The sequence below is a fragment of the Podarcis filfolensis genome, assembly GCF_964270895.1.
Source record: "Podarcis filfolensis genome assembly, chromosome: 3".
In the NCBI taxonomy this organism is placed as follows: Eukaryota; Metazoa; Chordata; class Lepidosauria; order Squamata; family Lacertidae; genus Podarcis; species Podarcis filfolensis.
Window position 1 is genome coordinate 32975800 of NC_139606.1, and position 14327 is coordinate 32990126.

At 43.1% G+C, this 14327-nt stretch overlaps 1 protein-coding gene across 1 annotated transcript in view; it reads right to left on the reverse strand.

The window, feature by feature from the left end:
• Positions 1 to 14327, reverse strand: part of CYRIA (CYFIP related Rac1 interactor A) — a 66638-nt gene that overhangs the window by 13575 nt on the left and 38736 nt on the right. Inside the window, 3 exon segments of the mRNA XM_083607427.1 lie at positions 5810 to 5875; positions 5878 to 5889; positions 6069 to 6148. Coding sequence (XP_083463553.1) covers positions 5810 to 5875; positions 5878 to 5889; positions 6069 to 6138 — 148 coding nt within the window. The 5' untranslated portion in view covers positions 6139 to 6148.

The window sequence follows — 14327 nt, forward strand, 5'->3', positions numbered from 1 at the left end:
TTCCAACGATTCCACAAATATTCATGGATTCAGGGCCTCTCAGTGTTCTAGCCTCTCAGTGAATAATATTGAAATCACTTTAAGTCGGTCTAGTCCAGTTATCTTCAACCTGCTGCAGTCTATCTTACCCAAGCCAGTGATGGAAGAAATGACAGCGTGTTTCAAAGCCTTTGAAATGACACTCACTGTAACTGATGCTGGCGCACTTCAGAAGTTTGTCGGAGCATTGTTCACTTGGGTTTGGATAAGAGGGGCTCCCTCTCCCTGCATGGGCCCAGGTCCTCCCCCCCCCCACACACTATTTCCTATTTGTTTGCCTTTCACTCTGGGCCTAATCCACTCATAGGCAAACTCGGCCCTCCAAATATTTTGGGACTACAAGTCCCATCATTCCTGACAACTGGTCCTGTTAGCTAGGGATGATGGAAGTTGTAGTCCCAAAACATCTGGAGGGCCGAGTTTGCCTATGCCTGGCCTAATCCATCTCTCCCCAGAAGAAGACAAAAAGGTATGTATACATTGCTCCTCCTGACTCCTCTTACTGATCGCTTACTTCAAGGGGGAAGGTGAACTGGTAGAAAAAGTAAAGCGGGAAGTCCTGCTGGATAGCTCAGCTGGTTAGAGCGTGGTGCTGATAACGCCAGGGTTGCCGGTTCAATTCCCACAAGGGACAGCTGCATGTTCCTGCATTGCAGGGGGTTGGACTAGATGATCCTCAGGGTCCCTTCCAACTCTACAATTCTTTGATATGACCTGAAGGGCCAGGAAGTTCCAGGGATTGGCAGCGGAGCATGGGGCCAACTGGAATAGATGTCTCAAGAGGTTATCTGGCAATGCCAATCCCTGATGCTGTCCTGGTTATCCTACCAGCCGTTGGACGACTGCAATGCGCTCTACGTGGGGCTACCTTTGAAGGTGACTCAGAAACTACAACTAATCCAGAATGCGGCAGCTAGACTGGTGACTGGGAGTGGCCGTCAAAGGTCCAGCTCCGAGGGCCTTCTGGCAGTTCTCTCACTGTGAGAAGTGAGGTTACAAGGAACCAGGCAGAGGGGCCTTCTCAGTAGCGGTGCCCACCCTTTGGAACACCCTCCCATCAGATGTCAAGGAAATAAACAACTATCTGACTTTTAGAAGACATCTGAAGGCAACCCTGTATCTGGAAATTTTTTAGGTCTAATGTTTTACATTTTTTAATGTGCTGTAAGCCACCCAGAGTGGCTGGGAAAACCCAGCCAGATGGGCGGGGTATAAATAATAATATTATTTGTATTATGATTATGATTATAATTATTAAATTGTTCCAAGACATATTTATTTTGAGCAAGAGATGCATGGTCCAGAGAGGTATAGGAAGAGGTCAAAGTCCTGAGCGTGCTGCTGTGTAATGCTGCATTGACTTTTGAAGTCTCTACAGGAAGGCCTACCATATTATTAAAAGTCAGTAGAACAAATAACTGAGGAGATCTGTGGGCAACATTCTGTTGAAGCTAAACAGAACTGGACAAAAGTGGGACTATTCTTAGAAACTGCAAGTTGTATGAGGAGAGGAAGGGTGGAATATTATCACCTATTATGAAAGGAAACCAAAGTTTGGGGGGTTTCAGTATGTTGGCTGGTTCCACCAGCTGTACAAAAGACAGCCACCTTTCCTCTGTGTGTGCATGCGTGTGTGCATCAGGTGTTTTGAGGGTGTGTGCACACTATGCTCAGTCTGGGTACCCCCTTCCCTTTTAAACAGGAGATTAGTAGATCGGCATTGTTGTCCTCTGAAAGCAGTGACCACATCAGGCGTTTTTGAGCAGGCACTCCCTGACAACATCCATCATTCTGTTACACTCTGGGTTCTCTAAATCAGGAATTAGAGGGCCTGTTAGCATTATAGACTAGAAGGGCTTCTCTTGCATACGATTTTCCTCTTGCTTCATACACATCAAATAAAAAGCTTCTAGTGCAGCCGTAAAATCTAGCAGGACACATTTTATGAGAAAAATGCCTGCTGTAAATGGCCCGAAGTGTTCAAAATTCAGCTCACTGGTTATTAATTTAGGCAGGTACAAGGCCTTAAAAAAAAAGAAAGAAAGCCTAGAGAGATCCTTAGTTTTAATAAGATGCATTGTGGTGAAATTCACTGCAGGTGCAAAGAAAAGCCTTCCTGCGAGAGGTGGGGGGAGGGCAGGGAAACTGAGGCCTGCAGCACCCAAACTGAGCGAAGGTTTTGAACTCTCCTCATTTTAGCAACCCTGGATACCAGGATTTGTCTGGCAGAATGATGTGGTTTCTTAAATCTATTTTAAATATGCAGCCAGTGCTCAGATGCACAGCCTCTGCTTGCCACACATTCACACGTGACTGATATTTGTCACGATGAGAGAAATGGTCAAGCTACTCGGTGAGTCATACTCGGTGGCCAAGAAACAGAAGCCACAGCTGACTTATGCAGAAGGGCACCGCTTGAACTTCAATGGCGGGGATCACCATGGACTGGGGAGTGTGCTTGGCTTCCCCCTGAACACTGTCTAAAAGTGGATCCCTTCTCTCCCCCACGTATAAAATCATATAGCTGCCGCTCATCCCTGCAGGGAAAGTTTGAGTGCGGCGCTTGGGAATTGCTGCTGCGGGAGAAAAACCTGGCCACTGCTCCTGACAACAAGTGGGCCGGCCATTAGAGAGAAAAACGCCTTGTGGGAGGAACTATGGTGCTCCGCTTCCTTTGATTGGTGGGAAATTCAGCAACCCTCTTCCAACGCATCAAGTTTGACAGGCCTTTAACACTATCAAATTAATGCAAAGCTTTAGTGCACAGTAATCCCAGAACGACTAATGTCTGAACTCTCAAGGCTATACATTCAATATTGCCTATGTAATTTTTTTCCCCCATGGGGGAGGAGTTTCTGATGTGAAGGGTGCTTTCAAAAAAATCCCCTTCACTCTGGTGGTGCAGCAATAAAAACTGCGGGCACATTTGCAAAGCTAAGCAGAATGTGGAATGGTTTCAAATTGGATGTGTTGAGATTCCTGTACTGAGGGGGTGGGGTTGGGCAAGATGGACCTGGTGTTGTTCCCTTGCAGCTCTACAATTCTATTATTCTCATGCGCATTCTGTAATGGGATCCTGCTTTGAGAAGACTCCACCATACGAGGCCTTGCACGCTTGGAAGTCATTCTACAACTTGATTCCAGGGATGCAAAACTTCTTGCTCAATACGCAACTCTCCAGTTCCTCCCCATCTCTCCCTGCTAACTCTTTGGAGCAATGGTTGTGGGGGTTGTGGGGGGGGAGAGTCCTTCAACCAGAAGTATTCTATTAACTCATTCTGAGGTTATGCTTTTGCCTCACCTCCCAGCCACCTTTGTGGACCCTGCCATTTTCTTATGAGCTTGAATGGTGCCCCTCAACATAAATGCTAATATGCAAAATCTCACAGTTCTGCTGCCAATAGCGGTGTCTCAGCAGGTACGGTCCCTTGTGAAATGCTCTTCACCAGAACTTCTCAAGCCTTCTACCTTTAGGGCCCACTTGAAAGCGTTGTAAGTTACTGGGGCCCGCTAGTCACAAAATTAGGCTGCGGAGCAGGACCAGTTTGTCGGTTTGGGAAATGCTGCTCTTCAACAAAGTGCAGAAAAAGGGTTGTGCTCTTGAGTGATGCAACCAGAGTCTCTCACGCACCTTTCAAACACAAGATCATTCTAGAATGTGGCATAGATTGCGCAACATCAGGAAATGCCTATTTCCATAATGACTCCCTCTTGACGCATGTTGTCCATGAACTTCAGGGAAATGCAGTTTTTGCTTACTGGGCCATTTTTCTTGCCTGCGATTCTGGCTGCAGGTTCGATTCCCATATGGCTCAGCTGCATTTTCCTGCACTGGAAGGGGTTGGGCCAGATGATCCTCAGGTCCCTTCCAATGTTACAATTCTATGATTCTACCTCTTCAATTTCTTGACAGCTACCCCACTTTTTTTTTTTGCAATGAAGTTAAGACATTCAGCAACAAACCTGGCTGACACAGAAAGGCCCTGAATGTTGAGCTACATACCTGGAATCTAGTGCAGGTATTCTTATGCATAATTATCAAGTAGCTTTGAGAAAATACAGATATTAAGAAAGACTTATAAAAGGAAGTAGGGGGGCTGGGTTGAAATTGACACAGTGGCTTTCGGAACGTTTTCCCCATGGCGTATTAGTTATGAGACACAGCAAGCTGTGCCGAACAACAACATACACCTGTCTTGTCCGTGTTTAAAGTGCTATTATGAAGCAAGCAGAGCAGAAATGTATCTTTAGTGGATGAAGGGAGTTTTAATGCATTTTCTGATCACTTTTCAAAGAAACGCTCAGACGACATGCATTTAGCCTGTAAGCAGAAGGATTATATTAGCTATAAGATGTGGTTAGAAAATTAATGTGTGAAGTAGATTACATTTCACCAGATGATAGATCCAAGGCTAAGGGGAATGCAATCGAGCGTTTACTTCAATTGCCATATTTTGTTTCTGCAATTAATGGAGGTAATCACATTAATTCAACAGTGAACAAAGGCAATTCCACACGGAACAAAGGCAAGAAAAGTGTCGTATTCACTATGAATTAGTGCTTTCCTTTAGAGTACAGATATATTCAAAATGTTTTAAGTCCTTCAGAAAGTGTTGAAGGGTCAATGGGTACGTATCAGAAAACTTTAAATTTGCTTGTGCTCTTTGGAAACGAACAGTGGTACCTTGGTTCTCAAATGCCTTGGTACTCAAACAATTTGGAATCCAAACACTGCAAACCCAGAAGTGTTCTGGTTTGCGAACGTTTTTTCAGAAGCCGAACGTGCTCTGTTTTGAGTGTAATGCTTCCTATTTGAGTGCCACACTTCCGTACTGAGTGTTACACTGAGGTCTGTCTGTTTTTGCTATTTATTTTGCTTTTCATTTTCGCGGCTCTTTTTTGTGTGTGTGACTGTGTGGAACCCAGTTCAGCTACTGGTTGATTGATTGTGTGACTGCAGTACATTGTTTATTGCTTTCATTTCATGGATCAATGGTCTCGTTAGATAGTAAAATTCATGTTCAATTGCGGTTTTAGGGGTTGTTTTTAAAAATCTGGAATGGATTAATCCATTTTGCATTACCTTCTATGGGAAAGCACACCTTGGTTTTGGAACGCTTTGGTTTTGGAACGGACTTCTGGAACGGATTAATTTTGAGAGCCAAGGTACCACTGTATAGGGAAAAAGAGGTGTTTACTCCCATATGCAATACTGAGACACTTTTCTGCCCAGCGGGATTTTAAGAGTTTCACAGTGCTATGCTCCTACACATTTTAATAAAGTGTAAAGGGCAAGGGGGTGGGGGGGAATTGCTTGCAAGTTTCTTTGAATACAGCACAAGCCACTTATAATGACCAACTTGTACAAAGCATGCAACCTTGAGGCTCACTCCTGCACTCTCCATAAGTATAACTCAAGGAAGAAATTTACGTCTGAACAGTGCCATGCTAAGATTCACTAAAACCTCTCTCAACGGGCCCTGTTCTTTGTCAATAAAAATAAGAATACCTTCTAAAATGAAGGTTGTTTGACAGAGGCTGTTTGACAGAATGCATGGCAGTTCTTTTAGCCGAGCAATGCTAACATTTGCAAAAAAATATATTGTTGGTGTTTTGGTTGAACCGAGCATCTGATTTTCAGAATGAATCAGGAAAAGTATAAGTGCTATACACTGTACTAGTTGTATGGTAGATTAATACATGCAATTGATTAGGATTTTATATATAAGAAGGAGAAAAGAATGCAAGCCAGGCAAGGAGTTTTGCTCACTTTCAAAGTCAAGGAAAAAATTTGGCCCTTGATCAAAGTCTGTGCAAGTGAGAACTTTTAAAAGATTTCCCATTTGGTTCCTGAAAAATAGAGAAAAAAAGGAACAGGAAAGTGGCTCAGAGAACAAATCTTGAAAGCATCGAGTCAGATCATTTGCACTGCTTGAACATGTTTATCTGTCAAAGCAAATCAGGCTTAAACATTCCTTCTCAACCAGTTCCTAAGTCGGGGGGAAAGGATGTTCCAATCTTGAACTTACTTTCAAAATCCAGGAAAAAATGTGGGTAGTTTTCAATTTCCCTGGTAAGGACTTTAAGAAGATTACCCATCCCAGCAAACCTAGTGAATGCAACAAAATCATAAAGAGTTATATATGCAAAATTAGAATGTTGAAAAAGTAAGGGTTTGACATGCTCTGCTATTCTTATTTCAAATCGAAACAATGAAAACACAGTCTGTTTTCTAACGCTACATTGAAAGTGAGCGCCAAAGGCGAAGACTCATTGGGAGCAGTTCACACAGCAACCAGCGGCCAAACAGAGAGAACCCAAATAGGCAAAAAGAGATGCCAAAATCAACCTTCGTTGCTGAAATTGAGGACAAATAGTATTTCCGTGAGTTTGAAGTGGGGCAATAGAGGCAGACTTGCATTGTCTCTGGTCAGAAAGCTTTTGCAGGTTTTTAGTGCAGTGCGAAAACCTGGAAAGTGTGATTGACCAGAGGCATGAATGAAAAATGTACGTACAACATTATGACATATTTTCCTCTTTTTTTGTTTTTGTTTCAGCGTTACTGTGTTGCATTTCATCCAAGGAAAGCAGAACTGTTGGGAGTTTTTTGCCCCTTTCAGGCTACTGGCATGTCATAAATGGCTTACATTAAATACCAGGCAGTCGATCTAGTAAAATTATTTCTGTGTGAGTATCCAGATGGGCGGGGTATACATAATAAAATGATGAGATGATGATTCTCATCTGTCCAACTGATTTAACTGAAAATTAATTTACATGTAAGAATTTGTTATATGGCCTCCTAAATAATCAGATTTCAATAATGAAATAATGGCCGAGAAGAATTCAATGGAGCACATTATAAACAAATGCCGTTATAATACAGACATACGTCGGAGATTTTGAGGGGTTTGGTTCCACATCACCGAAATAAAGCGAGTCACACAAATTTTGTTGGTTTCCCAGTGTGCATAAAAGTTAAATTTACACTATACTGTAGTGGCTGTACAGGGGAAGGAGGGGGGAAAAACTGGCGGGAGCATGGGTGTAACCAGGATTTTTGTTAGGGGGCGTCAGGCTTTTGTTAGGGGGGCAAACCTCCAATTTGTATTGATTTGTATTGATTTTTCTTGATTTGGGGGGGGCAGCTACCCCCCAACCCCAACCCCTTGGCTAGGCCCATGTCCATCCCTAGCCTGCTCCACTCCCCATAGCTGTCAACTTTTCCCTTTTCTTCCAAGGAATCCTATTCGGAATAAGGGAATTTCCCTTTAAAAAAGGGAAACGTTGGCAGCTATGCCACTCCCATGGCCAGAAGAGGGGCAGTGGTGGGGATGGGGGGGCTTTCTTCTCATGGAAGCAGCTGCACCCGCATCCTTGTAAGAAGCAATATCTGCACAGTGCAGTAAAACAAGGTATTATGTTTACAGATAGAAGCACAATTTTCCTGTATTTGTAGCAGCTCTGTTCTTTGCTGAAAGGGCTGGGAACGATACGGGGCTTGACCAAACCTGCGGGTGAATTTAGCAGTTGGTCCAGCGCCTTACTGAGTCTTCTTAAAAACCAATTTACCACTTTCAATGTGTTTTTAGCTCAGCACGGCTTAAAACCAGCACCTGAAAACCTTGCTGGACGTACCGCATATTCCCTCTCTAACAGCAGGTATGTCAAACCCTTTCAGTTAGTGACATTTTGCATACAATGTATTAAAACATGCAAGACCACCATCACTTTAGGAAAGCATAACCTGTTTATATGAAAGTAAAGGGTTGGGAGGCAACAGAATCACATCTGCTTCTCAAATCGAAGTTTGCAATACGTTGCAACTAGGTTAAAATAAATCAGGATAAAAAATTAACCTTAAAAACACAACTACACCTCATTCAGTAAAAATATTTATATACTTTGAATACCATCAAAAGTATTCCATTATCACCAACCTTGTCATGCATAAGGGTGAGTACACAGAACACAACATTCATGCTAAATAATTTTGAAGGACATTTACTCTCATATTATAATGTAATGAGGGATTACATGCTTCCGACTTCTGTTAAAAAACAACTTACCTCATCATAAAAATGAAATCAGATTACAATCTCAAAATGTATTTTAGTTCCAAATGTATTTTAGTCTCCAATGTACTTTAGTAACCACCCTAGTTACTCTCAAGGCATAAAATTAGAAAAGGCAAGCAAGCTGTTCCCATAAATCAGCATTTCCCAAACTTGGGTCTCTGGCTGTTTTTGAACTACAACTCCCATCATTCCAAGTGAACAGGACCAGTGGTCAGGGATGATGGGAACTGTAGTTCAAAATCAACCAGAGGCCCAAGTTTGGGGAACCCTTTCATGCCATATACCTGCAGGGATTCCTGTTCTCTACACCAACCAAGACAAATGCATCAGAGCTGAATGGCCCATGTTTCAAACAAAACTTGTACCACGAGGAAAAGCTGTAGTTCTCTTTCAAGTGCGCGCTTGATAGCAAACCCTGGGTTAACTGCCGTGTAATGTGCAAAAGGGGGACGCAGGTGGCGCTGTGGGTTAAACCACAGAGCCTAGGGCTTGCCGATCAGAAGGTCAGCGGTTCAAATCCCCGCGACGGGGTGAGCTCCCGTTGCTCGGTCCCAGCTCCTGCCAACCTAGCAGTTCAAAAGCACGTCAAAGTGCAAGTAGATAAATAGGTACCGCTCTGGCAGGAAGGTAAACGGCGCTTCCGTGCACTGCTCTGGTTCGCCAGAAGCGGCTTAGTCATGCTGGCCACATGACCCGGAAGCTGTACGCCGGCTCCCTCGGCCAATAAAGCGAGATGAGCGCGCAACCCCAGAGTCGGCCACAACTGGACCTAATGGCCAGGGGTCCCTTTACCTTTACCTAATGTGCAAGAGGACCTCAAGTTGCTCTTGAGTACTTAAGAAATACAGGAACAGGAAATGGGGGTGACTCACACTTCCAGTTCCCTACATTTCTCAGTAACCTCTGCCCCCCAAAAAAGCATTTATTTTTACATTTTGAAGAAAGAAGAAGAAATGTGCCAATGTTTATGCCAGGTTTGATGTTTTCTCGGAAATCTGCTAACAGACCAAGGCAGCCTCCCTAGAAGGTGGAGCTGTGTTTCTGTGAAATGTATGAGACAGATCCTTGTGCTTCCACTTGGAACATACATTCCTCGCCCCCATCCTCTAAATCTGTGTGTCATGCCCAATTTATTTTCTTCGGCATTTAACGCACCAAGATAGCTTTATGACTCAGGGATTCAGAGCTCCCTTTCTTATCAAAGAGATTTCAGAGAGCGGTTGGGCTGATTGTTCAGCCGGGTTTTGAAAGAACCTGTTTTCCATATTTCCCCCATCACAATATACAGCAGTACCTTGGAAGTCAAACGGAATCCGTTCCGGAAGTCCGTCCAACTTCCAAAACATTCGGAAACCAAAGCACGGCTTCCGATTGGCTGCAGGAAGTTCTTACAGCCAATTGGAAGCCACGGAAGCCCTGTTGGACATTCCACTTCCAAAAATAGTTGGCAAACCGGAACAGTCACTTCAGGGCTTGTGGTGTTCGGGAGCCAAAACATTCGAGAACTAAGCTGTTCAAAAACCAAGGTACAACTGTACGTGCATATATATTCTGCATATATCTTTCAGTGCTCCAGTATGTGACCTTTTGCAGTTCTGCCTGTACTTGGCGAGTTTGCAAACTGGGAGCCTGCCTTGTGAACGTGGGTTCTCTTACTGCAACCCTTGCCCGCTGAGAACAAGTTCTCCCTTCCTTGCTGTTTAGCCACCATCATGCTTAACAGAGTTATTCCACCTGGCCTTTGGCTTGGAATCAACTTGATCCCCTCTCCCTCTTTCCTCTTTCCTTTTTCCTTTCTCCTTCTGTGATGGAACTCCTATTTGGGGACTTCCCTGGCTTTTTTCTGGTCCACGTAGGACCAGTCTGGATAGTTGGCCTTGGTGAAGACTTGACATTTTCATTCCCCCCCCCCCCAAAAAAAAGTGTTTGATTTGAGTTCCTACTGAAATGAGGCTGCATTTTAATATTGTATTTTAATCTTGTTCTTAAGTTGTATTTCAATCAATTGTTTTATACCTGGTGTCAGCTGCCCTGAGCCTGGTCTTGGCTGGGGAGGGTGGGGTATGTATAAATAAATAAATAAATAAATAAATAAATAAATAAATAAATAAATAAATAAATATTATTATTATTATTATTATTATTATTATTATTATTATTATTATTATTATCATCTAGGTTTTTATAAGGGACATTGTCCTTCAGACATGGTTTCAGATTAAGGAAAATCCTGGTTAGCCTGAACCACAATTAATATTAGAGCAGATGAACTGCACCCATCAGAACAAAACACCAAAAGGTCTGTCTGGTCCAGCATTCTGTTTGCAACTATGTCCACTCCAGTTTAAGGCCTCTGGGAAACCTATTGCCGGGCCACAAAAGCAACAGCCTTCCCCCACTGTCAATTGGTATTCAGGGGCATATACCTTGGATTCCATCTCTTTAGCCTCACCTATATAGCTCAGTTGGTTAGAGCAGGGTGCCGATAACGCCAAGGTTGCAGGTTCGATCCCCGTATGGGACAGCTGCATATCCCTGCATTGGACTAGAGATGGTCCTCTGGGTGCCTTCCAACTCTACAATTCTAAGGGGGGGCAGGGGGCAGCGCTCCTGTGTTTGAGCCCTGCTTTTGGGTTTCCCCACCTGCATCTTGTTCATTTGTAAGAAAAGGGTCTCCTGATTAGGTATTTCATGTCTCGTCTACTTAGGCCCACAGACTAAAGGACAGATCTTCCAAGACTTCCCTTCCCAGCTTCCACATGCATATAGATGGTTCCATTCACTGTGAGGACTTGAACAGCCCTGTTCTGTGTACAGCGCTTCCGAAACAAAATGACCAAGGAAGCTCCATGTGTGCATTTGAGATCCCGCAGAGCAGGGAAGGGGAACTCCTCCATCTTCTGTGGGCTCCTAGGACATCCTGAATAACCCTGACATTTTCGTTTGCTCTGTTTAAATGTCCTCTCCACGGGCCCTCCAAACCACACATACTTTTTTATGGTGAACAGATCACATAACAGCTGGGCACATATTAATGAGCAAAAAGTATCACCTCTGCATTATGTCCCGGCTGAAACAGTAGAGATACTTGGGCAAGACATCAATCGGGTTTAACTACAGAAAGGCTTAAGATCAGCCAGTTCTGCTCAATCAATTTACAGGGCAAAAACTCTTATTGTGCCTTAGAACAAGGGCCTATTGCCCAGAAAAGCGAACGTAATGGCTAGTCTGCAATAAAAAAAGGCCAGCGGCTGATAAAAAACAAAAAAATGCTCTCAAATACAAGCAAGCACACATTCCAAGTTTTGAAAAAACTGTAAAATGTAAATAGTGGGCTTTTTAAAATTTGAAAAAGTGGTGCATTTAACAGTAAGCAAGTAGAAACTAATCTCGACCCAGCACTAAAACCCATACAGTAACATCTTGTTAAGACAATTAAGTTTATACAAAGTCCCACTTATACATTCAAGATCCAGTTTGTCCAAAAGCTGCTCGTTTTAAGCCATGACAAATCCACAGGATGATTAATCACACACAGAGACACCCTTTATGGCAAATATCATTTGCTCCTTTCATAATACTAGGTGCACGTGACTAAAGTGATCTATTATGCAAAGAAAACAGACATTGTTCAGCGATGTGAGCAAAGTTAAACATATGCACAGAAGTGGACATTGTGCAGTTGTTTGGACAACCCTGCAGTGCTACACAGTGGATTTCCTGTAAAGGAGACATTTAAAACTCGCAGACCAGTCTAGAGACATTTGCTCATTCAACATGGCTTCACATGGGGGGAGAGAAACAGAAGCTCAGAATGGGTTTTATTAATCCCGCAGTGCCCTCTGCTGTTTGACACTACAACTTAAAGAGAAATGTCTCTCTCGCACACGCTTACAAAAATGTGCATGCATGCGAGCGCGCACAGTGCTTTTCGTTAAGCATTCTGCATTTCAGCAAGAAATTATTTTTACATGTCATGCTTAGAAATCAAAAATGGAAAGGATTTCTGAGTAACTTCCACATCAGCAATGTGTAGCATGGGCAATTTCATAGAAAAATTCAAATCGACTAAGGTTGGAATTTGAACCAGATCACTAATGAAAATACAAAATTCGCACTATGGACAAATATGGAAAATGAATAACAATATATAAAATGGAAGAAAATAATGCGATAAAATTATATGTGATATAAAAAACCAGAAGAAGGAAGGAGGGAAGTCAGCTCTGAAGAGCAAGTATAAATGTAAAATGTAATACAATATGTGTATGTGGTGTATCTAATTGAAAAACTAATAAAGATTATTTGAAGAAGAAAAAAAGAAAAAAAATTTGAACAAGTCTCATGTACCGTATTTTTCCGTGTGGTAGTCTAAAATTGGGAGTCATACACAGATGGTGAATGCACAGGGGCTCAAAGTTGTTCTGTTTGATGTTTAAAATATTGATTTATTTGGGGTTCAAAAAAAATAGGGGTCATGTCGTAAATGGGGGTGTCTTATACAGTGGTACCTCGGGTTAAGAACTTAATTCGTTCTGGAGATTCGTTCTTAACCTGAAACTGTTCTTAACCTGAAGCACCACTTTAGCTAATGGGGCCTCCTGCTGCCGCTGCGCCGCTGCTGTGCGATTTCTGTTCTCATCCTGAAGCAAAGTTCTTAACCCGAGGTACTATTTCTGGATTAGCGGAGTCTGTAACCTGAAGCGTATGTAACCCGAGGTACCACTGTACATGGGAAAATATGGTAATATCCATCAGGAAAAACATCAAGCTAAAAAAAAAAAGTGAGAGGGTGTGGGCTAATTGGCGCATCCATTTTAGAAAACTAGCCTACAGAACGAAAGGAATCAGAGAACCACAGATTTGTAGAGTTGGAAAGGACCACACGGGCTACCTAGTCCGTCCCACTGTGATGCAGGAATCTCTCACCCAACATGGGGCTCAAACCCACAGCCTTCAGATTAAGAGTCTCGTGCTCCATTTGTTGTTGAGGAAAGTTGTTCCCTGTTGTCTATTCACACCCACTTATTCTGTGCAGCGCTGATAGGTAGCAGCCCAACACAAGTCCTCTGTTTTGTTTACCACCCACCGCTGAAGGATTTCGGAAGCAGAATGCCACCAGTTGTACTGGCAAGGCTAAGAGACATCGGCCCGGTTGCAAAAAGGATGCTGCCAGGTCATCTCAGGCAGCTACGATCTTGCAAATAATGGGGCCTGAATGGCAGAACGTGGGTTTGATAGAGGGGGGGCGGAATTTACTAAACTACTGTTGAAATTTTCCTGTATTAATAGCTGTAATAATAACGCCCAGCTCCCCAAGGGTGCGTAAAGAGCAAAACAACAGAAACAAATGCTAGCCTATATACTCATGCATTCACCTGCATCTCATATGAACAGTGTTAGAAACTGAGATATGAACGCTAGGAGCTAAATGGCAGCTTAAAACCTTAGTTGTGGGTGCAACAACGGAATGTCTAGATGCGCTTTTTAATGACAAGAACACAAAGCTGAAAATGAATGAACTGCAGCTAAAATATTATGTTCATTTCCCACAAGTTCTAGTCTTTCCCCTGCCCAGCCCCCTGATATTCTTAAGAGGGTCTCTTTTCCAGTCTTTGGAAAGCAGCTGGAAGTGGGGCTGGGGGGGGGGAGAGGCAGAAAAAGGTTCCCCTTTCCTTCTGCTCTGCAGTTTTAATCTGAAATCTTAGGCGCAGTATTACGCCCAGAGCTCAGAAACGGCTCGCGCTAATGAAATTCCATGTCACAAAATGCGCCTAGAACAATGGGAGTTTCGAACACTGCATATGAAGTTACGTCTTGGGCTCTTGCTGTGCACTTGCTATCTTCCCACACTGGCAGGCTCCCCTGCAAACATCCATATATTGGCATTAGGAAGCCCCTACAGCAAAGGCAATTAAAACCTCAGATTTGCCTCCTGAAATTTGGTTTTGTGCATAGTCTACGCTCTCAGATGTCTAGAGATGGGAGCAGTGCATCTTAGATACTCACAGGAAAGTGATTTTACAAGTGGTTTTCATTGTCATTGCTTCCCTCCCATTGATCCCTATTCCTTCTATTACAGGAGTATTTTCCCCCTCTAGGTTTATTCTTGGGGCTGTTGGGTGGAAGCGTGTAGGGTTGGGGTTGTTTTTTTTGTTATATTGCTACGGCTGAATCATGTTTACATGATTCTTCTTTGAAACATTTCTT